The sequence below is a fragment of the Leptodactylus fuscus genome, chromosome 5 (genome assembly GCF_031893055.1).
Source record: "Leptodactylus fuscus isolate aLepFus1 chromosome 5, aLepFus1.hap2, whole genome shotgun sequence".
NCBI classification, from domain to species: Eukaryota; Metazoa; Chordata; class Amphibia; order Anura; family Leptodactylidae; genus Leptodactylus; species Leptodactylus fuscus.
In genome coordinates, this window is record NC_134269.1 from 49,815,382 (window position 1) to 49,842,941 (window position 27,560).

Below are 27,560 nucleotides of genomic sequence, written 5' to 3' on the forward strand. Positions count from 1 at the left end.
TGAGGGTCCTGCTCACAAGAGCTTACAATCTATGTGGAGATAGGGGGGACACACGAGGTCAGAGGGCTTGTTTAATACAATGGTTCCCACCATCTCTGTGTCACACAATATAAGGTATTATACATGTAATTTTTGTGGAAATATTTTTTTCATGCAGCTTTTTTGACTGAATTAGGAAGCAATGACAAATGTAAAGGAAGGACGTCTACGTCTGCCTCCAGCTCAACACACTCCACAAGCTACATCAAAAACTTCGTGTGATGAGCGCCTAAGCCTGCAGAAATGTCACAGGGTAATTGTTGCATCTTCTGCAAGCCATGGCAGCAAAAACCATCAGAAATTAGGTGTTTTTTGCTGCCTCTCACCTTGCAGGTTGCTCTGTGAGCCCCGCAGTGACTTTTAATCTGTGCAGTGCAAAGGTTAAAATCTAAGTGTGAAACGTAGAATAATGGACAAGCTGTAGGTTTTAGTTGTAGCGTATAAATGAGGTTTGTTAACATGTCATGCACAGTGCTGCTACTGTAGACCAGATAACTTGCTGCAATCCTGTTCAGAGAATCTGCAATCGGGCCATTCTGTTCCCCTCCGCATTTTTTTGTGCGGAAACCACACGGACCCCATTATAGTCTATGGGGTCTGCGAGTTTCCTAAGGTCACCGCTTTTTTATGCAGGTTAGGTTTGCGTTCAGGGGGTCCCCAAGCATTCTCCTTGAACGGAAACCTGAACGCTGACCTGAACCGGGCCTAAAAAGCAAATCTAGTACCGGTAGTAGCAGAAAGATTCCTCCAGGTGCCTCATTGCAGCTTTGCTCAACTCGCTGGTGGTAATGAACATATGGGTAAGATATTAGTTTTACTGCTCTTTAATAGCCATGATGGTATGTTGTGCCATGATTTAGTCCTGCTTTCCCCCCCCCACTTGAGAGCGGTGCCAAGACTATTGCTGTATACCCCCTGACTAAAAATATAATTTGTTAATCTGCTGATAAAGTTTGTAATGCCCCAGACTATTTATTGTCCGGCGCTTTACGACCTCGGCATGCGTCTCAGGCAGTTAGCCCCTCAGACCACCGGCCTGGAGCACAGAGCGCTTTAGATAGTCTGGTATTGGTTGGATACAGGAGAGGTCAGAGGACCAGAAAAAGCTTTACAGTCAGGGCAGATTCCTGTGACATTCTTGCTGTGTGTCCCCAGTAATGCTCCCTAATGTGTCACCTTGTGAGACCTTTAAATACTGTGCGTCTTTTTATACCTCTCCGCGCTCTTGAAGTTTATTAGGAGCCTTGAGGGTCCCAAGAAAAAATATATTTCTAGTCTGTGCGCTCAGACGGAAGGTTTAGTGACGCTGGGCAGGAATCCTGTGCAGTTATAGACTGTCTGCCATAAATCTGGAGGGGCCGGGTGTCACTCAGATGTGTTGTTGGTCTGCGCCCGTGTTATTTTATTTATAATGCAAGCTTTGTAAGGATCGTCTTGATCTATGGCCGTCATCATAGACAAGTGTTAGAGCCCCGACTGATTCTTCATCACTAAGCGGACACTTTTTTTTCCCTCCAAATCTTGTTTCTGCCTCAGACTTTACCAATTAATAAGATTAGATAATACTATTGGGGACCTTGTATGAGCGTGAAGGATCTGCCTATAAATGCGATGAGGGGGTAAAGGACCTGCCTGTAAAATAGGGAGGGATGAAGGACCTGCCTGTAATTTAGGGGGGGTTGAGTGACGAAATGGCCTGTAAACTGAGGGAGAGGTGTGAAGGACCTGCTCGTAAATTGGGAGGTGGGGTGGGAGATTGACGGACCTGTGGTAGTTTGGGAATCGGTGGTTTTTCTTTACCAAATTGGTAATTGTGTCTTATGCCAGGTTCGACTGGTATTGGGGTTTCCATTCTTGGACCCAAAAAACGGAAACCCAATTTGTTACCCGTGAAAACCCGCAAACCCCATACTATGAGGTCCACCCGGTTTCCACCTCTTTCAACGTAGAGAAGTTTTGCTTGCAGGACTGTTTTCTCCACATACAGAATCTGGGACGGAGGCCCTGACTGGTCACCCATCGCAGGTGTGATTGAATCCTTAGTCGCCATGTAACTCTCATGCAGGAATTGGGTACAAAACATATACCCTAGACTGTAACATAATTTCTGATGTATGGGTGTCTGATATCGTAGATGTATATTGGGTAAAGTTATACAACAATTGAGGAATTATACATTGTAGGTGGGGTTGCCCATGAAGACTGTTACATGCTGGGCTCTGTGCCCACTGCCTGGCAGGCATCGGCACTCCTCGGAAGGAGCGATCTTTCACATATACTTGATCATACTAGTTTAAAGGCCACCCAATATTTGTAGTCACTGTAACTTCTTTCTTCGCCTTACTATTACTCGTGTTTGTGGCTTACTCTGACCTGTTTTATTCAGTACTGTGTAGACTTTCATTACGTCTTTGATCTCAGTCTGTGTCATAGTGGAAGCCAAAATAAAGCTAGGCCTGACATACATAGGATCGAAAGAGTGCCTGACAACCTTCATTGTACCTGTCATGTGATGTAAAGAGAATACTGCACTATCCTAGAGAGGGACAGAGCGGGTGAATAAGGCAGTGTCAATGGGGAATTAATGGTGACCTATACCAGTAGCCAATGGTGCAATGCTCATTCACAGCATGGCTACACTTTCCAACTGCGCCATCTCCTATCTGTGTGTGTCTTAAATGGGGAGTGGAAAAATCCTGTGTAGATGTGAGACCAAACTACTGACTCCGACTAGTCTATTTTTCTATAGTCCGACATCTGCTTCAACGCCAACTCCGTAAATGGCAGACCACTGTGGTCCGGCCAAAGCTGCAAAGCTCCTATAATACTAATAATAATGACTGAATTCCTATTAAAGTAGGTGTGTAACAAACTCTGCATCTAATTTATTATACATTATGATTAATTGCTTAATATAAAGATAAATAATCATATATAAGGACAGCTTGAGAACTGCCGAAACGCCGGAGCAGGCAAACCATCGACGGCAGCAGTTTGCTGAATATAGGCGAATCATTGATGCCAACACGCAGTTGCGGCCAGAGGCTAGTGTTCTATATGTGACCCTGCTTTGCTCCTCTGTGATACCATTCGAGAATTGTTTGCTTAGCTGAATATTTTCCATTACTAAATGATGTTTCCATCTTAAATCGTCTCACTTCTGTGCAAATGTATAGCGCGCTCCATGGGAAATGCTGCTGCGGTTTCCTGGCTCTTTATTCCGATTTCTTTTTTTTCCTTTATCAGACCATGTAATGAGCTATTGTTCCAGCGCAGAGTTTTTGGGAGGGGGGAGGGTGACTGGCAGACTAGTCCCCCAGTTTGTCTGTGTTCACTTGTCCACTTCCCCCACAGTACAATGTCCATTCACCAGTGGCAGGCTGATCTCGCAGCCAGACGTCAGCGCCCGACTTTCATTTTTCTCACGCCTGCTGAAAGAAAATAATTTTCTAGTAAGAAAAAAAGTGAAGTTATTGTCAAACATCTTGGTGATGGAAGGAGAGCATTAATATTCATGTACATTATGTACTTGGTATTCGCAGCCCATCGCTTGTTCCTGTCACCAGATCCTTTCATTTCTTTCTTGTACCCCCTGAAAGCCAAGCCTAGTATAATGCCCCATTGCTTCTCCCTCGGACATGGGGATAGATTTGGTTGTGGAAAAAGTGATTTAAAAATCTTTCTATGTATGAACTGATATCCCTTGCTTAAAAAGTATGTTTTCCACAGCATTGTGAAGGGGAAAAAAATAAAACAAAAAAAGTCTTTTACCTGTTTTGCAAATTTTGGTGAGTACTCCCAGTTTCTTATAATACAGGTCAAGTACTTATGCAGACACCTACATAAACACCCCACAGATATAAGCTGCCATGCACCAATCCTCTTAGGTCTGTATTCGGTATTCTGTTCGGGGAGTCCGCTTGAGGACTCCCCGCACGGAATACTGCACACACTAAAAACCGTTGAGCAATGAAAGCACACGGACCCCATAGACTATAATGGGGTCTGTGTGTGTGTTCACTGTGTCTGCATGAATCATGCAGAGAGGAAAGTAGTTCTTGCAGTACTTTTTTTTTTTTTTTTTTTTCTCCGCATGAGTCGTGCAGACACCACGTGGAAAACACACTATATTTAACACACACATTATGGTCTATGGGGTCCGTGTAGTTTCATTGCTCACCGCTTTGTAATGCGTTAGGTATTCCGTTTGGGGGGGTCCTCAAGCCGACTCCCCGAACATACAGATGTGAACCAGGCCTTGCTTACTATTTTGTATTTAAATGGTCACTAACTTTTCAGACAACTTCGTCTCGCTTTATAGAGCATGTGATTCTGGACCAAAATGTAATACACTTTCATTACAAATTTGGCAGCTTTCTGCTTGAAAATCCTCTTTAAAGTTCCTGTCGGTAGGTTTGTCCTTTGTAGCTAACTTGCTGATAATTTCCTTGTTACCAGGAAAATAGGTCCATGGAATCCCAGTAAAAGAGGGGGGTGGAGAGTTCTTTTCTCTCTTCACACAGTGAAGGGAGCGGGAAGGGGTTGATTCTCCTCACATCCTATACACACACACACCTCTGCAAACTTACTCTGTGCACAGGCCTGAATATTCTGCAAATTGCACATCTTACAATAGAAGAAAATCGTCTTGTATCTACTTCTGGTTGCTTGTGTGATTAAAGATGGGATGATATTCATAAACTGCAAGCAGCTTTCCTAATTGTTCTCATAAGTTGTATTAACCCTTTAAGGATTTGGGTATTTTGTATTAATAACTTTTTCTTGGTACTCCACTGATCTGGTATTGATGACCTGTCCGAAGGATATGCCATGAATATCAAATGCCCAGAAAACCCCTTTAAGTGTGCCTTACACTTTAGGTGGCTGTCGGCTAAGTGGTTCATGTACAGTGAACTCTGGAAGTGGAGAAAGCTGCTGCCGCCCTCCTCTAGCAGGACTTATCTTAAGGATCTTGATTTTAAAGTCCTTTTGCCATGTTATGTTACAATGCACACTTGTCACTTTGGCCTTTGGATGGTGACAGTTCTGTAACATTACCTCAGTATGTATACAAGGTCTGTCCTACTCCTCACTAGGGATCCGATCTATCAGTGGAATATGGCCATCATGTCGGGCACTGTCTATTTTGGCTACGCTCCTCATTCCGGTACAGATTTTATAGCTGGTAAGAACATCACTATAAATTTGACTTGTGTTCCAAAGAAATCTGGAGGAGGAAAGATGTTTCAATTGAGGAGTTTTGGAAAATCCTGAATAACAGTTTCCGGTACTTGTTGGGATTTATTTAAGATAAAGTTGTAATGTTGGAGGAGATTTTCCTACAGAGACTTCCTCTCATTTATCACAATGACTGATCCAGTGGCCTCTGATGTGACGTGCTGGACATGGAACTCCAATCCTGTGTACAGGAATACGGTGTGCGTACTACTGTGTGCATACTGTCTACTGGAAGAGATCTTACATTCTATTACTACTACATTGTAGGATTTAGCAATAAATCACATTATTTCAATTATTTTCAGCACAAAATCAATGTTGGCCTAGCCCCAGAGTCTGATCTATTCTCTGCAAGATTTCTCCTCCTGCCACAAGCGATGGCCAACACCTTCTACACTATAGCCAGTTGGATAGTAGGACAAAGAAGCCTGCATCGAATATGTGCGACTGCCTCTGTCTGTGCCAGCTGCCTAAATAATTCTGACACCCTCCCATTAGCTTAAAAAAAAAAATATATTATATATATATATATATATATATATATATATATATATATATATATATTTTTTTTTTATTTATTTTTAGGCAACATCACCCAAACCTTAGTTCGATTCATGCTTATTGTGCCAAATTCTGGCCCACCCACCACCCTGACCAGGTGATGTTTTTCACCACTTTTTGTGCTGTTTTGCCCATTGGCGTTCTGTCTTTCTACGTCACTCAGACTGGTTGTATGTTATATCCCATCCATGTCAAGGTAACGACTAGTTGTGTTTTCAGTCGTGTTGGCTGATGTACCAGTGTTGTATCAACGCTGGTCCATTTGCTTGACTGTTCACTGTCTATCGTAATGACTCTTGACGTCTTCCTGTGTAGAGACACAACAAGGTCGTAGATTTTTTTTTTTTTTTTTTCAGTGGCAAACCTAATATGAAGACAACATCCATTAATATGTTAGAATATCAGCCACAATGGATGAGAGTGGCCATTTTGGACCGTTTCTTTCTAAAGTCTATGGGTAGCTTGACCTATTAAGTGGCATTCACTGGAATTCAGTTTTAGGTCACTTTTAACCCATGCAGAATCCATGCAAAAAAATTAACTTTGCTATTATTTATTTTTTTTCCGCCTATCCATCAGATGGCCCATTGTGTCTCAGCAGATACTGGGCTAGGTAATAAGATTTGTATGTTCCATTGAAGATTGTTTTGATGTTTCCTAGAAATATAATTGTCGTCTTGTGATGTTTTCGGAAGCACGAGTTGTCATTACTGCAGACATTTAGCCAATGAATTGTAAAGGCCGGTGTCAATGCTGTAATTGTTATTCTAATGCTCCCTGCCCTGAGTGATGAGGCAGGCCGGATGGCTCAGTGCATGGGAATGCAGGGCATGTGTGTACAGATCCTCCTCACTATCTCAGCTGTTAACCTCCTCCAAGGCAAAAAATAGAGCAACCCTCCCCCTGGGACAGGGGCCAGAGACGCTGTGTTTACAAGGGGAGCGATTTAGGAGAAGCCACTATTTGTGTGAGGAGCTGAGCCTCAAAGAGTAGACCAAGGGGCACCCAGTGCACGGAGGAGGAGGAGGGGACGCAACATCACAAAGAACTTCTGAGTCCTACAAAGACCAGGAAGCAGGCGAGAAATGACTGGGATATGACCGCCTGTGCTCCCCTGTCTCTGGGCAGGAAGGGGGCACCTATCCTAAGGGCAGATGGATGTTGGCATAGTGTGTTCAGGACCTGAACATGTGCTGACATTGTGGTGCACCAGTGTGGGCTCCTACCTATTGTCCTGTCTCCTGGTACCTGTGCTGTGAAGCTTGGGAGGACCAGGATGACACCCTGGTTTACCTGTTCTTCCAAGCACAAGGTAAGTTTGGGCCCCGGGACTGATGTACAAACCTGTCGTGACACTAAGTGCTGTGTGGCTCCTTTCTGGGGACACACAGCAACTCAGATTTGTTATGGCAGCGTTGTCTATTAGGTGAATGGGTTATTGTGTGCTAACATGTAGTTGTGTAATGTTGTCTTTCTGTATGATATAGTTACTACCCTCTTAGTCTCACATTTCTACGATCTCTTATAAAAGGAGATATTCTACCACAACACATCGGCTGTATGTGTAATGTTCTCTGTTATGCCCACATAAAGGGAATCTTGCCAAGTTCCTGCTTCTGTATATTGCAGAGCGATGCACCTGTCCAGTATAGGGATGGTACACCTGTATAGGCTTACTGTCCCACTATACTACAGTGATCTGTGCAGGACCTATTGGGGTAGCTATTGAGCAATGTCAGGGGATATTAGAACTGGCATCTATTAACTTTATTAATTAATTTCTCTTGCATTCTGAGGCCATAATTGATAAAGCTGTAGACTACAAATAGATGTTCATCCATGGGCAGCCGTAGGATTACTATTTCCAGTCTAAAGTCAGTGGGATCTTTCTTTCCTACGTTCCTTGGAAGAGACTTCTAAAGAGCTGTACTTTGTACTAATGTTAATGTGTCTTGGTTTTTTATCGTTTTGTTGTTTTCTTGGGATGATGTTTTAGATGCTTTTGTGGAATTTCTTATATATCTTTCTATAGTAATATATTTATTATTATTATGATTATTTATTATAATTTTTTTATTTTTTTTTGTAGGCACAAATGTAGTATACATTACTTTTGTATCCATCCCCAAAAAAACCCATCAGTAGATACATGTTTTGGTGGGTTTTTTTTGTTTGTTTTTTTTTTAAATCTTGTTCTTTGTATGAACAGATAGTCATCCATTTGTGTCCGTTTTGGATGTATAAAACGTGATCTATATGGCACCTAACTCTGCAAATAACCTATTATAGGAGTTGTTGGAGAGGGACACCAGGAATGATTCATAAGGCCAGATCTGGTTTTCCTCTGACATTCATTTCACAATTCTTCATATTTGTTTTCACACAATAAGAGCGATTTGGGTGTGATGGTAAACAAAGCGCTGACGTTGCGTAGTTTGGCAGCAGACTCTTTTATGAAGCAATGTACTTAGATTAATCTGGGGAGAAGATGTTTGAGCAATTCATGTGACACTTCCGGGCCACCACTCACCTTTCCAACTTTATCTGATATAATTTGGGGACTTCATCTGGGTTATAAGTATGTGATCCCTGAGAATGATGGGGGGAACGGACAGCTGTCTTTAAAATGGGGTCTGTGGCTAAAAAAATGCAGCAGAACAACTTACTAATGAAGGTGTGAAACCTCAGCGATAAAATATCTTAGGGCTCTGCCAATCCCAAGAGCGCAGAGGTCAATAGACTTAGAAATCTGCAAATTTTGGACATGTCTAAAATGTCATAAATATCGATCAATATTCATCAATTTGGCTCATCGAATGGTCATAACTTAGCACGTTCAGTAGCTACTGGTTGAAGTTTCGGTCAGCCAACAGCTATTCCAAACACACTCTCCATACACATGCATTCTTGGATGGCTGAGCGTGCATGTGCTTTCTATAGGGAAAGAGGAATAAGTTAATTTCCGTTGAATTTCAACATGCCTGAGCATTTCGCTCTTTGTTAAACGCCATAGAAATGTTGGCCAAGTATTACTTAAATGATTAGACTTGGGTTACGATATCCACTAGACACTTAATGTACATAACCAGCTTTACAGACTGTCTCCCTATAGTCAGTATATTCTAACAAGACGGGACAGAAGAGCAGTAGGAAAGGGAGGTTATCGCACGCCCTGGTTGATCATGTCCATGTCATATTATCTTTTCTAGCAAACTGCTGACTGGAATAAATATGATGAGCGGCTGATGAGATCGGCGGAGAGGGGCGATGTAGAGAAAATTTCATCCACGCTTACCAAGAAGGGTGTCAATCCTAGCAAGTTGGACTTGGAAGGCCGCTCAGCGTAAGTTTCCCTACCAGCATTGTATATAGAGCTAAATATGACAATTTGGGGGTGGGGGCACTGTAATAATCCAACCAGCCGTGTGCTAGAAATGCTTTTATCAGCCAGCACATTGATGCATTATATCCTATAGCCCCTTACACATGCCTATATATAACTACAGGTCCGTATGGGGCTGTGAGCTCAGGGCAAAATTTAGGACAGGCCCTATTTCTGTCCATTTTGCAGCTCTCACTACCATGCAGTGAATGTGTCTGTGGAGGGCACAGTCATCACCCTGATCTCATCCATGTGTCATCTGTGCTGTTTTACCATTAACCAGTAATACACATGTATGTAGGCTATGTGGCATGTGCGGGATAGTTCTAGGTATGTCATTGCCTTTCTATGGGCAGCATGGTGACTCAGTGGTTAGCACTGTAGCTTTGCTGCACTGGACATCTGCCAAATATCTTCATGGAGTTTGTATGTTCTCCCCTTGTTTGTGTGGGTTTTCTGCAGGTAGTCTGGAATCTACAGTATATTAGAGAATCGGTCATCTACATGAGATTTTAACAAATTTCATATTTATGCTGCATAACACTTTGTCAAAATCCTCCTAATATCAATTCTTTGCTTTTTTTTTCTTTTTTCTAACCAGGGATTTCTCCACTTTTAATATAAAGGAGTGAAATCTGCAACAAACTCTGTATGTTATACTTGTGGATTTCCGGCTTCTTTAGGGTAGAAAAGTATACCTTAGTACCTAAAGGAGCTGCTTGAGATTAGAGGAAAAAAATATCTTCTAGCTTTCTAAATTCTGTATTAATTAATCTTAACCCCCATGACCCAGCCTTGAATTCTACCGAAGGATATTTTGTATCCTCTGATCATCCTGGCATTGGTTTACTAGTCTGAGTCTTGGCCATTTATGGAGAGATGAATATCTGGCAGTGGCAGGAGGAAGGCATAAATCTGATTAGTGAACCCATGAGCAGAACCTAAACAAGATCAGCCAGAAGGCACGTGCGCCACGTTCAGCCAGTGATCTATGTGGTGCATGTGATCGTATTGTGGGCAACACCTAACATAAGTCATGCGCCGAGTTCGGGGTTTTGACCTTCGGGTGGAGAGATGGATGGGGTGTGTTGGATTTTCACACGCCCTATGCTTTGTTCCTGAGGGTGACAAGTCTCTATGTCAGATAAATATGTAGCCTAGCTGAGTGTTTATGAGCGGGCCGTGTGGTTGGCAAATGGCTCATTTGGCCGAAACGTCCTATGTGGCACATCCCTTATGTATGGCCAACTAATGTTCAGAGTAATGTTGTGTTTCGGTGCAGACAATGTTTGGTCCTGACACTAAATACATTAGTCATTTAAGAGTCAAGCCCATAAACCCGGGCAGGGCTATGGATTGTTGTGCAGGTTTATTATAAAGGCTTGCAGGGATTGTACATCTTCAATGAGCGAGACTCCATCATGGGAGGGGTAGAGTGTTTATCTGCATGATCAGGTATAATCTTCTGGTATTTGTAGTTGTTTTTTTTTTATCCTATTGTATTTTTTTTTCTTTATTCAGATTCCATGTTGTTGCTTCGAAAGGTCACCTGGAAAGTCTGAATGCCATCCTCTTACATGGGGTCGATCTCACCGCCCCGGATGCTGCTGGTACGCCAACTGGGTTTGTAATTGTGCTATTAGGGATGACATGTCTGCCACTAAAGACAATGGTGCAGGGTTCCTGATCCTGTCTACTGCTTACTTAGACCAGGCAGTCTGAAAATGCAGCAAATTTATCTAAGTGGCTTATGATGTGCCAAAATGTTTTAGCAAAATTTTGGCACAATCACACATTTGAAGCCACACGAGTGTAGGAAAAGGCACGTCCGCTGCTTTTATGATGAACGTTGAGCCAGAATTCTGGCACATCTAGCTTTAATATGGTTTTTAAAGAGGTGAAGCGGTGTTATCCCTGCAGCTTTGTACTTGTGTTTTGTTTTTTTTTGTTTTTTCTTCTCCCATTTGTCATAATTTTAGGTTTAGTGCACATTACAAATGTTTTATAATTAGGGAATGATAATCTGCACTACTTGTGTGTTAATATTTGGTGCATTGTTTGTATCAATTTGCTCTTGTTTTTATTTTTGTCAGGACGAAATGCGTTGCATCTGTCAGCAAAGTATGGACACTCCCTATGTCTGCAGAAGCTTCTGCAGGTAGGTGGCACAGTAGTAAGGTGGGTTATAAGGCGTCTGTCTTGTAGATGTGTCTAGGGAGAAATTGTAATCCTAAAGAGTTGAAGAGGACCTTTCATGTCCTCGGGCACATGTGGTTTTATATACTGCTAGAAAGCTGAATTCAGCGCAGTGTCGACTTTCCCGATATGTGCCCCGGGGCAAGAGATATCAGTGCAATTACCAATATCTCTTCACAGTCAGAAAGGGCGTTCTTGACAGGCTAGCTGGGCTGTGAGGGAAAACCCCTCCTCACAGTACTGTCCGTAGCTCTGTACAGTCAGACGGGGCGTTCCTTACCACCCAGCCATGACTTTGAGCGCTGAGGAACGCTCTCCCCTCAGTACAAGTCTATGGACTAGTACTGTCAGGAGGATGGGAAGGAAGGCGTTCCTCACACGTTGGCATCATGGTTGGGCGGTAAGGAACCATCCCCACTGACAGAACAGGGCTATGGACAGTACTGTTAGGAGGGGCGTTCCTCACAGTCCAGCTACTTGTCAGGAACGCTCTTCTGACAGTGAAGAACTCTCTGTAATTGCACTGATATCTGTTCCTCTGGAGCACATAACTGGAAAGCCGACAGTGCGCTGAATTCGGCGCACTGTTGGCTTTTTAGCGGTATATAAAACCGCATGTGCCCGAGCACATGAAAGGTCCTCTTTAAAATTAATCTGCTTAAATTGGGTTTTTTCATGAACATAACCATATTTTAATTTGGAGATAATTACAAGTTATGTAATTGTAAAAAATTAACTAAAAATTTAGCATTTTTACTGATTTTGTGACCGCCTTTGCCTGGATCGGTTACCTTCGATACGACTATGAATGTAGGAACTATCTATGGTCTAGGACATGATTTCCTTATTGTGGACATGATATTGGAGAGGGACACTACATGTATGAGAAGATAACCGGGCAATAAGGAAATCGTGGCTTGGTTTCTGACAAGTCCCTGGACCATAGGCATATCCAATGGCAACCGATCCAGACAGAAGACTAAGATGGTTAGAGAAAATCTTTAAAATTTTGAAAAAAATTTAATTATTTAGAATTGCAAAAATGTTACCATTTCAGTTTGTAGACAATTAAAAGTTTAATTATGTTCATGGGGGAAAACCCTTTTCGGAGCAGATATATACTCTGCATTGTTTGTGGTTATGCTTGCACCAAGCCTCGGACAGCAGTGATGTTCTTGCCAGTGCTACAAATGAAGATTTTAAGTATTTGCCCTTTCATTTAACCAAAACACGTGTCCAAGTTCTTCCAGAATCCTATAATTTTCCACCTTATTATAGAAGGTTTGCCAGTAAGGCCCTGGGATAGGCGGCGCCTTTGGCAATGAAAAAATTACCATTCATAATACCCTAATGAATTCTTACAATGGCAGATTCCTATTTCTAATAGAATTCGTCTTTTGGGTGCATTTTAGTGGAGGCTACTGATAAATGTTGAGCAATTGGTCAGACAGACTTGCACACTTTGGACGTTGGATCACAAAGGCCTTGCAATTTTTTTTTTTTTTTATTTTTTTTTCTAGTATTTTCTGGACAGAGCCAGATGTTCCATCATGTAAATTTAGGAATAATGTATTAATTAGATTTTGTGGCTGCTTTTGTGTTCTGTCTCCAGTTTAACTGTCCAACCGAGAATGTGGATTTGCAAGGCAGGACAGCGCTGCATGATGCAGGTAAGGGAACCCCTCATGAGATGTCTGACCCACGGCCTCCTGTATTCAGTCTCTGAACCTGTGTCTGATGTTTTCTCTTGTGCAGCCATGTCTGACTGCTGTTCCAGTGTGCAGCTTCTGTGCGATCATGGGGCTTCAGTAAATGCCAAAGATCTGGTGAGAATTTCCACTTTTTCTTCTATTTCATATACGGCAAGTTTACATGGCGATTTAATGGGAGGCAGATTCAGAGCATATTTTGGTGTACTGTATCTGCCTCAAAATTGGAGCCGAGTTACACTGTGTGAACATACCCTTACTCTACTTTCCACAGCATCACTACATAGTGCATGTTTCTTAAGGATTGTCAGACAAGTGTATGAAAAGGTATATTATTTCCAGTTTTTCTGTACTTCAGGATGGAAGGAGCCCACTGGCATTGGCCACGCAAATGTGCCGCCCGGCTATATGCCAGCTTCTGATAGAGAAAGGAGCGGAGATCAATGGCCGGGACAAGCAGAATAAGTAGGTGATAGCAGAGTTGTCCTATAGATCATTTTGTGTGTGTATATAGATTAATGTACTGAGACTTGTTATGGAGGGTCTGTACATACACTGACCATATCCCCTGTATCCCTCAGGACTCCACTCATGCTGGGCTGTGAGTTTGGATGCCGAGAAGCTGTGGAGGTCTTGTTGAGAGCAGGGGCTGATGTTACACTGGTCGACTCCTTGGGACATGACTGTGCCTATTATAGCAGAATTGGGGATAATCTTGAGATCTTGTCCCTCATCCGGACCGCAGTGGAGAGTTCTCCTCGAGGTGACCCTTTTTCCTCTTTGGTGACTGTAATTCATTGCACAAGGTATTACTCTCAAGATGTCTAATGTTAATTTGCTTGTATTTTCCCACAGGGGCAGAGCCTGTAAGGAGCATGGTGTCGCTGCGCTCTGTAAGTGTAGATATATCTGTGTGTTGTATTTTATTTTTTTTATATAAATGTTATCCATAACTTCACAAGAGTATTCCCATCTTGACACATGCTGGTGGTATGCCATCAGTATGTTTTCACTTTGACTGCTGGGGGTCCGAGCTCTGAGCCCTCCACTGATTCTGGGAATGAAGGGAATGCAGTGCTATGTCCCCTTCTGTGTCTCTCCCCTGCAATGTGGCCCCATTCTAGAGAACCTCCAGAAACCTTTACGTATATGTAAGGGGGTGACAATAACTATTTTTATAATGGGCTGAACATTGTACTTTAGGCTTTATTGGACTGTTACTTGTTGTGTTCTGCTTATGATTAAAATTTACTAGGCACGTTCATGGAGATTGTAAACCACTGAATCATTAACATATCCAACACTTATACTACATAATGGTTTTTGTAGTTTTCCCAAAGGGTCTAACTCTGGCCTTACACGTTAGATGTATGTTGGGTGAACTCGCCAATTTTGGCCATCTAATGCAGGGGTCCTCAAACTGCGGCCCGAGGGCCACATGCGGCCCGCCAAGCACTTCTGTCTGGCCCCGCCGACAACGCCGGCAGGCTTGCATTTATAATGAAGCTCCTGGGGAGCTCGGGCCAGGCCGTGGAGCGCACTTCACTTTACCTATTGGAGGGCACCGCTCCCGATGTCTGTGCGACCTGCTCTGCCTCCGGCCCACTGTTTAAAAAGTTTGAGGACCCCTGATCTAATGTATACACAGTGGCGTCCTCCCAACCCTCCTACGGCTACTGATGTTGGGGAGGTAAGGAATAGGTAGTTTGTTCATAATGATATACACTCACCGGCCACTTTATTAGGTACACCAGGCTAGTAACGGGTTGGACCCCCTTTTGCCGTCAGAACTGCCTCAATTCTTCGTGGCATAGATTCAACAAGGTGCTGGAAGCATTCCTCAGAGATTTTGGTCCATATTGACATGATGGCATCACACAGTTGCCGCAGATTTGTCGGCTGCACATCCATGATGCGAATCTCCCGTTCCACCACATCCCAAAGATGCTCTATTGGATTGAGATCTGGTGACTGTGGAGGCCATTGGAGTACAGTGAACTCATTGTCATGTTCAAGAAACCAGTCTGAGATGATTCCAGATTTATGACATGGCGCATTATCCTGCTGAAAGTAGCCATCAGATGTTGGGTACATTGTGGTCATAAAGGGATGGACATGGTCAGCAACAATACTCAGGTAGGCTTTGGCGTTGCAACGATGCTCAATTGGTACCAAGGGGCCCAAAGAGTGCCAAGAAAATATTCCCCACACCATGACACCACCACCACCAGCCTGAACCGTTGATACAAGGCAGGATGGATCCATGCTTTCATGTTGTTGACGCCAAATTCTGACCCTACCATCCGAATGTCGCAGCAGAAATAGAGACTCATCAGACCAGGCAACGTTTTTCCAATCTTCAATTGTCCAATTTCGATGAGCTTGTGCAAATTGTAGCCTCAGTTTCCTGTTCTTAGCTGAAAGGAGTGGCACCCGGTGTGGTCTTCTGCTGCTGTAGCCCATCTGCCTCAAAGTTCGACGTACTGTGCGGCGTTCAGAGATGCTCTTCTGGCTACCTTGGTTGTAACGGGTGGCTATTTGAGTCACTGTTGCCTTTCTATCAGCTCGAACCAGTCTGGCCATTCTCCTCTGACCTCTGGCATCAACAACGCATTTCCGCCCACAGAACTGCCGCTCACTGGATGTTTTTTCTTTTTTGGACCATTCTCTGTAAACCCTAGAGATGGTTGTGCATGAAAATCCCAGTAGATCAGCAGTTTCTGAAATACTCAGAGCAGCCCTTCTGGCACCAACAACCATGCCACGTTCAAAGGCACTCAAATCACCTTTCTTCCCCATACTGATGCTCGGTTTGAACTGCAGGAGATTGTCTTGACCATGTCTACATGCCTAAATGCACTGAGTTGCCGCCATGTGATTGGCTGATTAGAAATTAAGTGTTAACGAGCAGTTGGACAGGTGTACCTAATAAAGTGGCCGGTGAGTGTATATCTAGCAGTGGCTTTCTCCCCTCTTTTCAGAACATATGCATCCTCCAGCCAAGTGTGCATGTGTATGGGAGATCCAGGCAAGGTCCTAATTGTAGCCTATTTTCAGGTTCCTTCCCATGGCATACAGATTGCTCGGCATTTAATGTAGTTTCTAGACTCTGCCCGCACGTCCATTTCAGATATTTTACAGTATTGTTCCCTTAATGTCAGCTATTTGTTTACTCCCACCCAACCTGCGAACCATTTCACACCCTCGACAATGATGTGGCACCAGCCTAGTCAGATGCTATGGGTGGGGGGAACTTGTACTTTAGAACAAAAGTCCTTCAGTCTGTGTTTTGGGCAACGTATAACTGGTGCTATATATGTTACTTCCTCACAGAAATGGGCAAAGTATAATTCTAAAGAAGAGTCACCGGCAAAGTCAAAAGACCAGTCCCAGGTATGTGCGGTCGTGAGTTTTACTATTACTACCAGATATATGGATATCCTGAGATGGAGTAATAGTTTCGTCACCCATGGCGTTTATCTTCCTTATTATTCCTTTAGGACTTGGAAACTGAGAATGAAGATCTGCGGGATAGACTGAGGAAAATACAGCATGACCACCGAGCGCTCCTGGACAAAGTGGGAGGATTACAGCACCAGCTCAGCCAGGTGGGGTTCAGTATCTCCAGCCATTTATAGGAAGGTGGATAGCTTGGCATCTCTATACGGTCTCTGGTGTGTCATTACAGATAATTGTCACGTGTGTGAGTCTTATTTATAGCTCATTACATGGTCTGTTTATACAGCGGCATGGGTGTGTGTGTCCATGATCAGAGTCATCGCCACCGAACCACAGAATGGAAGTGTTATCATGACGCAGGATAAGTGTATTGTAACAGCCATTAATAAGACTATGGACGTCCTGTGGATTATTATTTATTTATATAGCACCATTAATTCCATGGTGATTTACATTTGGGGGGTTACATACAATTTGGGGGTTACATACAATACACAAAATATACAGGTAGCTATACTAACAATGACTGACTGGCACAGTGGGGTAGAGGGCCCTGCCTGCGAGGGCTTACAATCTATGAGGGAAGGGGGTAGAGACAGAAGGAGAGGGGGAGACTGTACAGATGGGGGTGCGGTGATAGTGTTATTGGGGGTTGTAGGCCTTCCTGAATAGGTGAGTCTTCAGGGCCTTCTTGAATCCTGTGATTGTGGGGGTCAGTCTTATGTGTCTTGGTAAGGAGTTCCAGAGTATGGGGGATGCACGGGAGAAATCTTAGAGATGGTTGTGTGAGGAGCGGATGAGAGCAGAGTGGAGTAGGAGGTCGTTGGAGGATCTGAGGTTATGTGTGGGCAGGTAGCGGGAGATTAGTTCAGAGATATATGGAGGGGACAGGTTGTGGATGGCTTTGTATGTTAGTGTTAGTAGCTTGAACTCAATTCGCTGGGCTATAGGTAGCCAGTGGAGGGACTGGCAGAGGGGAGCAGCCGATGAAGATCGGGGGGAGAGGTGGATTAAGTGAGCAGCGCAGTTTAAGGTGGACTGGAGGGGGGCGAGGGTGTTAGCTGGGAGTCCATGGAGAAGGGTGTTGCAGTAGTCTAAGCGGGAGATTATGAGGGCCTGGACGAGCATCTTGGTAGTTTCCTGGGTGAGGAAGGGGCGAATTCGGTGGATGTTCTTGAGCTGGAGGCGGCAGGAGGTGTTGAGGGCTTGAATATGTGGCTTGAAGGATAAGTCAGAGTCCAGGGTTACCCCAAGGCATCGGGCCTGTGGGACAGGGGTAATTGTGGTTCCATTAAAGGGGCTCTGTCAGCAAAATCATGCTGATAGAGCCCCACGTATGCATGCATAGCCTTTAAAAAGGCTATTCAGGCACTGTAAAAGTTAAATTAAACTACCCCCCCCCCCCTTTTTAAAATAATAACTTAAAAAAGAATGTTCTCTACTTACGGAACGTGCACCCTGGGCCGGCATTCAGGGTGTGTCATCTTCTTCCCCGCCTCTTCTTCCTCTGACGTCTTCGTGTCCCGTCCTCCTCCGGCGCTGGCTCGCGGACACTGATAAAAAAAAAAAATAGCCCGGGCGCATGCGCAGTAGAACGCGGCTTCTACTGCGCATGCGCCCGGGCTATTTTTTTTTTTATCAGTGTCCGCGAGCAAGCGCCGGAGGAGGACGGGACCCGAAGACGTCAGGGGAAGAAGAAGACGGCGCACCCTGAATGCCCGCCCAGGGTGCACGTTCCGTAAGTAGAGAACATTCTTTTTTAAGTTATTATTTTAAAACGGGGGGGGGGGGGGTAGTTTAATTTAACATTTACGCTGCCTTAATAGCCTTTTTAAAGGCTATGCACGCATATGTGGGGCTCTATCTGCAGGATTTTGCTGATAGAGCCTCTTTAACTTTGATAGATGGGTCAGGTGGAGGGGCCATACAGGATGGGCTGAAGATGATAAACTCTGTTTTCATGGATGTAATAAAATTACAATCCCCTATTCGATATAGTGAGGGGAAAAAAAAAGCAATGAACAAGTGCACCGGGGACAGGAAATGGCTGCAGCTTGCCCAGATTGGTTTGTCTCTCTATGTAGGGGAACTAGGTGGGGTTTCCACTAAAGGTCTATGTGTGTCCGAGAGCAGCGAGTAATAGAGAGGAGGGACTGGTCTATTGTTTCAGACTGGGATTCTTACATTGACTTCATATTGCAGGAGCAGATGATGACAGATGACTTGGAGAATGAGGTAGGATGGCATCATGTTTGGGGTGGACAATATCTCCTCATGCTTTTATTTGCACCGCAAAATTTCTCCATTATTAACTTTCCAGAAAGAGGAACTGAAAACGTTATTAGAAGCAAAAGAAAAGGAACTTGAGGAAAGCCTGAGAACTATGGAGAACCTGCGGGGGAAACTGAGATATTATGAGGTGAGCGTGGGACTTGTTCTAGGCGGGTACTGAGACAGATCTGTATGTAGTCCAGTAGTCAAGTAAGGAATAGTTGTAATGTGATAGTGTGTAAATGGTTAAACTGGAGCCGACAGGTATCGGACATGAGGAAGGAAATGTTATTGTCTTTGTAAGGTGTGGGAACTTTCTGATCTAACGGCTATAACAATGTAGTCCCTGAGGGGAGATCTCGTGGAAGTGTCTGTGAACTCAACTATAATATTCTGATTTACCAGGTTAATATTTCCCCAGGGTCAGGCAATAGCTAGAGCAGGTGATTATATAGCACAGAGCTATTAACTTAAAATATATACCGTATATTACTGTAGTCTTTTTTTTTTTTTTTTGTTTTTTAAACTGACTCTTTCCTACTTTAATTTTGCAGCAGAAAAATCACTCAGTCCCTAGCAGCCCTTTCAATAATGGTAAGTGAGAGCTTGTACACAGAACTACTGACCGTCCCCTAGTATAAATGGGACACTAATACTTTATTTCTGTTCTAGGTAAAGAAGAACTAGTAATGAAGCAAAATCTTGTTCTCAACGCTGATCCGCAGGTATGGAGTGCAATGACAGGAATGTATGATGACTGTAGTGTGCGTAGTGATTGTCCAACAGGGGGCTTTGAAGCACCGTATCCAAGACCTGTTCTTGGTGGGGGAGGGGGGGCTTTTATGTACATACCGTAGCTTGTATGTTACATCCAATCTGACAGTTAGGCCTGTGTTGAATGGTCTTAAATATAGATGGGTGAACCTCCCAAGATTCATTTTGGGTTCGGGTCCTTGATTTGTTCCAGAAATGAAATTATTATACAATAGATCTTCTTCAGATCCTGAAGTATATTAGCTGGAAGTCCAGGGGAGATGTGGGAGGAGGGGGGGGGTTGTTATTCTGTCGCCCCCTTTTGGGCCTGCTTGTGTCATCCAGAGCACACTCTGTGTCTCCTTGATGACGTCATGTGCCCAGGGACTCCACTGAGGCCTGTGATTGGCCCTCAGTATGTGGCGCAGTCTCAGGCTTCGGAGGTTACTCCAAGCACATGATGTCACCAGGGGATCATCAGACACCACGCCAAGGCCCTAAAAGAGGAAAGGTAAGTGAAGTATAAACATTTTATTTTTCACTTCCCCTGGGCCTCCGCCTACTATGTACCTGGGTCTGAAGAGAACTTAGAACTTGTTGCTACCATTTTAGTTCATCCGAGACAAATTCCCAATTGTTCAGGTTTGTTAAAAACTAAACAATGTGGTATATTTTGGTCGAAACTGGCTCTTGGCGAGGCGATATGCTTATCTCTAGTCTTGGGTGATTTTAGACCCAGATACTACAACATTTTAAAGCGGTGGCAAAATATTTTATGTAGTTCTCCTTCCATGTCCTAGGTTAAGGCTACATTAATACTCAATGGGAGAAATTTATTAAGACTGACCTCAGATGTGCTGCACTTATCGGGAGGCATAAATCTCAATGGGAAGTCTGTGCTCTAGGTGTACAAATCTACTCCAGCTTGGAGTTTTTTGCCCCCAAGAAATATTAAATGTGTCAGGTCCCGAGGACCAGGGACAACCCAACCCCCTTCCAATCTATGCAAGGACATTCTATTAACAGTGGCAACTTTTTATTTTTACATAAAAATAATCATTCAGTCGCCCCAATTGTATTTACACCTTGTACCTTTGTTACTTTTAGCTTGCAGCTCACCTGCCGGCCAGGTCTCAGCTGCGACCTCTGGAACTTCCCGGGGAAAATGCTGAACAGCGGCAGGAACTAGAAGCCATCCGCAGATACTATGAAATGGCAAGGGAGGAGACGGTGAGGCTGCAGCAAGAGCTTTCAAGGAGATCTTCTGAGTGCGTGGCTCTAGCATCTGAAAGGGACCGGACTAAAGCAGAGTCAGATAAGCAAATCCGTCAGCTAGAAGAAGCATTGCGTGATGTCCAGAAGCGCATGCTAGACTCTGAAAGCAAAGTGAAGCAGATGCAAACACATTTCCTGGCACTGAAAGACCACCTAACACAAGAAGCTCTGAATGGCAGCTCTCGTGCCGAGGAATTACAGGAGCAGCTGCGAGAGATAAAAAGCAAATATGAAGGTGCGTCTGCTGAAGTTGGAAAGTTACGAAACCAGCTGCGTCACAATGAGCTTCTGGTGCAAGAGCTGCGCAGAGAAGACGCACGCTTGCGTAAAGAGAATCGCCGCCTGCAGGATGAGCTAGCTATGTGTGAGGAAGAAAAGGAACGTGCAGAACGCAAGGCCCAGGAGGCCGGAGAGCAACTAGCCCTTGGGGTCACTACAGACAAGTTTGAGAACATGAGATGTCTCCTGACAAATGAAGTCAATGAGAAGTCACGCAGCTTGGAAGAGACTATGCAGGAACTGACCAAGGCTAGAGATGATCTTGAAAATGCAAATCGAGAAAAGAAAAGGTCAGAAACTAAGTGGGAGACGCTGAAGAAAGAGTTGGACGAACTTAAAGTGAAGAATAGTATTCTTGGTCGGGAAAGTGAAAAGCTGCAAACAGAGAAAGTTCTCCTGCAAAGGCAGATAGAAGAGTTAAGAGGAGAGATGAGAAGTCAACATGTCCCAGCACAACTTCATGCAGAGACTAAGAGAGCTTGTGAGGAAACAATCGCCGTGCTAAGCCAGAAATTGGCAGAGTCTGAGGCAAGTCACAGGAAGGCAGAGCAGGAACAAGAGCAGCTGCTGGCGGAGAGGAGAACATTGAAGGAGGGCATGATGCTTCTCCAGTCTTCTACTACTCCCCGTGAAGAACATGAGAAAAATATGAAGGACATGCAGCTAAGGATAAGAGAACTGGAGAAACAACTATCAGACGTGTCTAAGAAATGTGAGGAGGAGGTAAAGAAAGCAAATTCTCTCCTGTCAGAAAATGCTAATCTGCGAGAAAACTACATACCCCTGACCACCCATCTGCAGACCTCCGCTTCATTGACTGCTGAGCTAGACAAATCTAAAGCGGAGGTGGCCATGATCAGGAAACAGCTGGAAAGTGAGACAAAAGAGGTGACAAAGACTAAGGAAGAGCTAGAGAGACTTGTTGGAAAGCAAACAGCACTGCAAGCACAGCTGGACTCTGAGTCTACTCTTAAGTCTGACTTGCAGAAACAGCTGAAGAATGAGGCCGCAAAGCAAAGTGAGCTGCAAGAAAAGCTGAGATGTGAGGTGGCAAAGATTGCAGAATTACGTGATCAGGCATCCCAAGAGGCCGCTGCAAGAGCAGAACTGCAGGCACAGCTGCACAAGGTGAAAAAGCAGCTGGCTTCTGAGTATGTGACACAGAAAGACCACGAGGAAAAGGTGTCACAGCTCCAAAAGTGCAAAGAACAAGTTGAGCAAGAGTATTCAAAGGTACAATCCAGCTACCAGCGTGAAAGGGAGGAGGTAAGGAAGCTGCAAGTAGCTCTCGAAGAACAGCGAGCTGAATTGGACATGTTGCAGCATTGCATTACTGAAAAATATGCCCCTCTTACCAGCATGGAGGAGAAGGAGAAAAACTTCCAGGCAGTGAGAAATGAAATGGAGTCTGAGTTGCAGAACCAACGTCGTATAGCTCAGGCAGCACAAGACGATCTCTCCAGACAGCAGCAAGAAGCAATACACCTTAAGAAAGAACTGGAGATGGCAACAAGTAGCCTTGATGAAGAACGTAGGTCTCGAAAGCAAGAGGAAAATGCAATGCTTACAGAGTTGGAAGAACTACGCCGCTGCCTAGACCAGTTACAGAAGTCACAGATGGATTCCAAGGAGAAACATTGTGTGTTGCAGGAAGAAAACCTCCAGGCCAGAAAGAAACTCGAGGAAATGCAGGAAACTATCAGCAGTCAATACATTCCTATAGAGAGACACAATGAGTTACAAACCACTTTGAAGAGCACCAAGTCCATTCTAGAGGCTGAGCTCAAAGCAAAAGGTAACTTATGTGAGAAGGTACAGGAGAAGGTCCGGAGCCTAGAGCAAGACCTGGAGAACCTGAGATCGGCTTCTGTCTCCAGCACCAAGCATGCTGAGGAGAAGGAGGTCTGGCAGAGGAGTATGGCGGCAACAGAACAGAGGTTAAGGGAAAAAGAGGAGAAATTGCGGATGGCTGAGGAGGAAATCAATAGACTCCGTGAGGAGTTAAAGAAGGCACAGCAAAATCTAGGTGAACTGGAGCGGTACAGCAATAGGGAGAAATCTGATTTTGGTGTGGTTAGGGCGGCTCTAGACCAAAGAGTGGCTCAGCTGGAGGAGACCAGCAACAGGTTCAGAGAGGACAGCAAGCGAGCAGCACATGACCTTCAGGAGGCGCTGCGGCAGAGTGAGAAACTAAGGCAAAAGAGCAGCAGTCAGGAACAAGAGATCAATAAGCTCACGGAGAGGCACAAACAATCGCTGTCTACAATCGAGGGTCTGAAGGAAACCATCCAGCGATCAGCTGAAGACCTGGAGAGCAAAGACAAGCAGGTGAGGCCGGACAGTATTAAGCATGTTATATATCGCTATCGTGGTGCTCTACATATACTTATAGTTATGTACATAACACCAGGACATCCTAATACATGTACTTACAAGGTTCTGATGTTATGATATTTTCCTCCTGTGGCCAGATCCGATCTCTTCTTACTGATGTGGACAGGCTGAAGCAGAGTTTGTCCCTGATCCCTGAGAAGACGCAGTCTGAGGAGGCCCTGCAAAATCAGATCAAGGCTCTACAGTGCCAGTTAGAGGTAATGGGCAGAATATTGTGCCCCCGACTCCCCTTCCCCCTTAAATATATGAAAGAGAAAAAAAAAAAAATAGAGGGATTTCTGCAACAAAAGTTTAGGAGGATTTTGTGTGTGTGAAACCCCGCCAACATGCTCTAGTGCTGCAAAAGTAGTTTACACCTATGTTATGTAGAAAAGCCCTGTTAAGGGGCAATGATAAGAGAGACCTGTACGACTCTGGAGGGGGCTCAGACACCAATCACACCACTATGGGCATTATTACAGTGGAGAACACGTAGCCGGCCTGTCCTGTATGTAGTTGGTCTCTCAGACTCAGTGGCTTAAACTTTTCATTCTGGTCAACTTTTGCATATTGGCTGTGATCCTCCATGTGTAAAGCGGGGTCTTCAATCTATAATCCTTATCTCCCCATATTTATTTGTCACAGGACACACATCGGAGACATCAGGAGATTATTTCCATCTATCGCGCACATCTCCTGAATGCCGTGCAGGTAAGCAGAGAATACAGATGACTTTTATATACCATGTCACCTTGTGTTGCCACATACAGTGGAAGCCATTTTTCTGCTAGTGTCTTACCTGCGTTATATTATATTACGTATCGTTTTTGGGGTTACAGTTGGTAAATCGCGGTGTCTTGTCTTCACAGGGCCATATGGATGCAGATGTACAAGATGCCTTACTACAGATCATACACATGCGACAAGAACTTGTCTGCTGATGTCTTGTCAGTAATCCGTCTAAGAATTGGTGGGGTAGTGGAGAATACAGCTAATGCAGGAGGCAGAATCCACATATACACATTATAATCATGGCGGAAATAAACTCACACCTTACACACACTCTGCTAAGAAAGAGTATGGAGAGATAATGTTATGTAGTCTATGGGCAAGATAAAGAAAGGGGGAAACTGGAGGTAGAAGGATGTGAACGTGAGCTTCGGAGAAAGTACTGGGAATGTTGGTCACGATGGAGATCGGAAGTGGACAACTAAAGATCAGTGAAGAGAAGATACCAGGAATGATGACAATGGAGAACGTCAAGCAAGTGCCATAGAAGGAAGGTTGTAATGAAAGTGTAATAGAGAATATGCAAGACGGACTGGGAAACTGAGCTCCGATGATGGAGAACGTGGACAATGACAATGTGACGGGCTGGATAGAAATGTAATGGAAAGTGCCAGGCAATGCGAATAGTTCTAGGTGGAAGGTAACTTATATGTATCAACGCAGAAACAGAACAAATCTTGGGGACCTGTGAAGTTGAAAATGGAGGTTCCCATTGCAAGGCCTCAGGAATGCCAGACACTTTTTTTTTTTTTTTTAACTGTACGTTGTGTTCTTCTTTAACCCTTTTATGCTTAGAGATCCATTATTGGAACTGAAAAATATATAACCTCCGGCATAAATGGGTTAAACGCCAGGCTATGATCTATGGAAAAGGTTCAGTAAATCCTTTCTATAACCCATCCTGTACCGTTCCTAAACTACAGCCTTTATTATACTCCAGAGGTGCATTCATAGTACTGCTGGCGATCCTTGGAAACCGTCGACAAGCATGTTAGCAGACACTCCTCCTGTTATTAGGTGGGGACGGTTTGCTGCTTCTATATCCGGTTGCTATACTGAGCTGGATGTATTTACCAGCTCCAGTTGTGTACAGACATTTGACCAACAAGGACTGCTTTGAAGATTTCAGCTCTGAGGCCTGCAGAGTTGTGAATGCAGCTCTGGATTGTAATTCAAGTTGTAATTTTGAATTGGAAAAAACTAAGTAATGCAATGTATTTCCAAAGTTGGCTGATTGTCACTGCTGTGTGGATATAGGTCATGTGACAGACCTTTCTATAAAGGCCACATTAATGGCAGTGTCTGTGAATGGAGCCTAGTCACATGACTGATATTTTGGTCATGCTCTGTTTTTGTCCATTTTCACCAATCCCTCCATAAGCTGTAATGTATGAGGGATCCGTGAAAACTGGCACTCCTATGGCAGTGAAAAATGGCTATTTTGCACCATATCATGTGAATGGAGGCTTATTTAACGTTTTATGTAGAATACTTACTGCATGATATGAATTGCCGTTGACAGGTAGACGTACACTTTATCTTTGTGCAGTTGATCTGGTGCCTTAGTAGACAAATGGCTTTGCTCAACCAGACAAGAATATAAAAGAAATCTTGCCCATTGGGTATTTTACAGTCTTATACCTCTGTTGTAGCATAGCTAATTCAAGGACCCTTGGCGCCCTGTAGTTCTGGTCATGGTGTTACAGTGTGCCACATTGATACTGGACCTAAAGGGTAGACTGGTGGACTAGACCATTGGTATATGCCAGATCTATCATCTTGCGCCTTGTCGTCAATTTTTTTTTCTTTGGCCTCCTTGATGGGTTGGCATTGTGGTCATGGCTATTATACTTATGTTTTCAGTAACGTATAGGCCATATTGTGGTTGGCAAGACTGTTGGCCTTACAGAGCCAATAACCTTGTTTGCCATCTGCCTGTGTTGGTTACCAATGACTGTAACAAAGAAACCGTATAAGACGGAGGTTCATGAAGATGAGATAGGAGCCTTGTATGGGCGTCTTGTAGCGGAGCAGTGTGTTCAGTTAACCTTTTGTCACCCGAGGTATGGACTTGGCTGGCCAGGTTCACAATCTATACTTTGTAAAGAGACATTAGATTTTCTTATGCCAGTTTACACTTTCCAATATACGTTTACACTCCCAGTATATAGAGATAGATAGATATATATTTATATATATTTTGTATGGATATTTTGATTCACGTGCCTATTCTGTGGAATCGATCAGCTGGCCTGAACTCTGTTCCATGTGATCTTACTATGTAGTATATAGTTCTTGGGGTGGCAGATCTTTATTGTGTAGACTTTCTAGGCTTGGTGCTTACTTATTGTGCTTTCTAGTTTAGCAAATACCAAAGTCTTTTCCATAGTGGAATCCTTTTATATACAGAGACGTAGCTTGCGGACTGTGTGGTGTCCAGAGCTATGTATATCTACACTCCTTTGCCATATACTGCTGGCTTATGTGTTCACTGGTTCTGAACTGGATTAATATAAATTATAATAAACTTAGTTTCCGGGAAATGCCGGTTGTCTTGTCTTCTTTACATTGTACAGAGCATGTACAGTATACTCATCCAGCCCTGGAAATCTACATCATTTTACCTTGGCAGGGGCAACACAGTGGCTCAGTGGTTAACACGGCAGTCTTGCAGCACTGGAGTCCTAGGTTTGAATCCCACCAGGAACAACATCTGCAAGGAGTTTGTATGTTCTCCCCGTGTTTGTGTGGATTTCCTCCCATTCTACAAAGAAATACAGATAGGAAAAAAAATGTACATTATTATCCCTATATGGGGCTCACAATCTACATTAAAAAAAAAGCTATACACCCAAAAAGCGTCACCCAGTAAATGATTAGACAAGGGGTGGTCATGTAAACCACTTCACCCGGTCCTAGTCAGTGGGGGTCAGTGGACCAGTCTTAATCAAATTCTCTCCTGTCGTGAGAGAAACCTAAATTGTTGGGAATTTTAAGCCATTGGCACAGGACATCCCATATGCCAGAAAGCATATCGATGCCAGTCAGGAACTGGTACAGATCTGACAAATTTGTGAGGTCAAGGCATCTCAGCCTGTTCTATTTTCGTCAAAACTGGTAAGTGAAACGCAAAACCAACAAAGTGGCACCACATCTACATCCATCTACAAGAGAAAACTGGCATAAATGGGTTAGTAAATACCCTTGATGTTAATCTGAAATGGTAAATGTAGATC

The 27,560-nt window shown here is 43.9% G+C and overlaps 1 protein-coding gene across 3 annotated transcripts in view; it reads left to right on the plus strand.

Moving 5' to 3' along the window:
- UACA (uveal autoantigen with coiled-coil domains and ankyrin repeats) overlaps window positions 1–26,867 on the plus strand; it is a 46,978-nt gene extending 20,111 nt beyond the window's left edge. For 2 of the 3 annotated variants that reach the window (XM_075273129.1, XM_075273131.1), the window contains exons 2-19: window positions 9,048–9,181; window positions 10,742–10,830; window positions 11,314–11,378; window positions 13,029–13,086; window positions 13,172–13,242; window positions 13,484–13,590; window positions 13,707–13,888; window positions 13,981–14,018; window positions 16,459–16,518; window positions 16,626–16,733; window positions 18,787–18,819; window positions 18,905–19,003; window positions 19,410–19,449; window positions 19,528–19,580; window positions 20,716–23,490; window positions 23,634–23,753; window positions 24,181–24,246; window positions 24,405–26,867. In XM_075273129.1, coding sequence (XP_075129230.1) covers window positions 9,048–9,181; window positions 10,742–10,830; window positions 11,314–11,378; window positions 13,029–13,086; window positions 13,172–13,242; window positions 13,484–13,590; window positions 13,707–13,888; window positions 13,981–14,018; window positions 16,459–16,518; window positions 16,626–16,733; window positions 18,787–18,819; window positions 18,905–19,003; window positions 19,410–19,449; window positions 19,528–19,580; window positions 20,716–23,490; window positions 23,634–23,753; window positions 24,181–24,246; window positions 24,405–24,476 — 4,170 coding nt within the window. In that variant the 3' untranslated portion in view covers window positions 24,477–26,867. Of the gene's footprint in view, window positions 1–6,641; window positions 7,151–9,047; window positions 9,182–10,741; window positions 10,831–11,313; window positions 11,379–13,028; window positions 13,087–13,171; window positions 13,243–13,483; window positions 13,591–13,706; window positions 13,889–13,980; window positions 14,019–16,458; window positions 16,519–16,625; window positions 16,734–18,786; window positions 18,820–18,904; window positions 19,004–19,409; window positions 19,450–19,527; window positions 19,581–20,715; window positions 23,491–23,633; window positions 23,754–24,180; window positions 24,247–24,404 lie in introns of those variants that run through there. The other variant, XM_075273130.1, reaches the window with a different exon arrangement.
- Window positions 26,868–27,560: the final 693 nt, after the last annotated feature.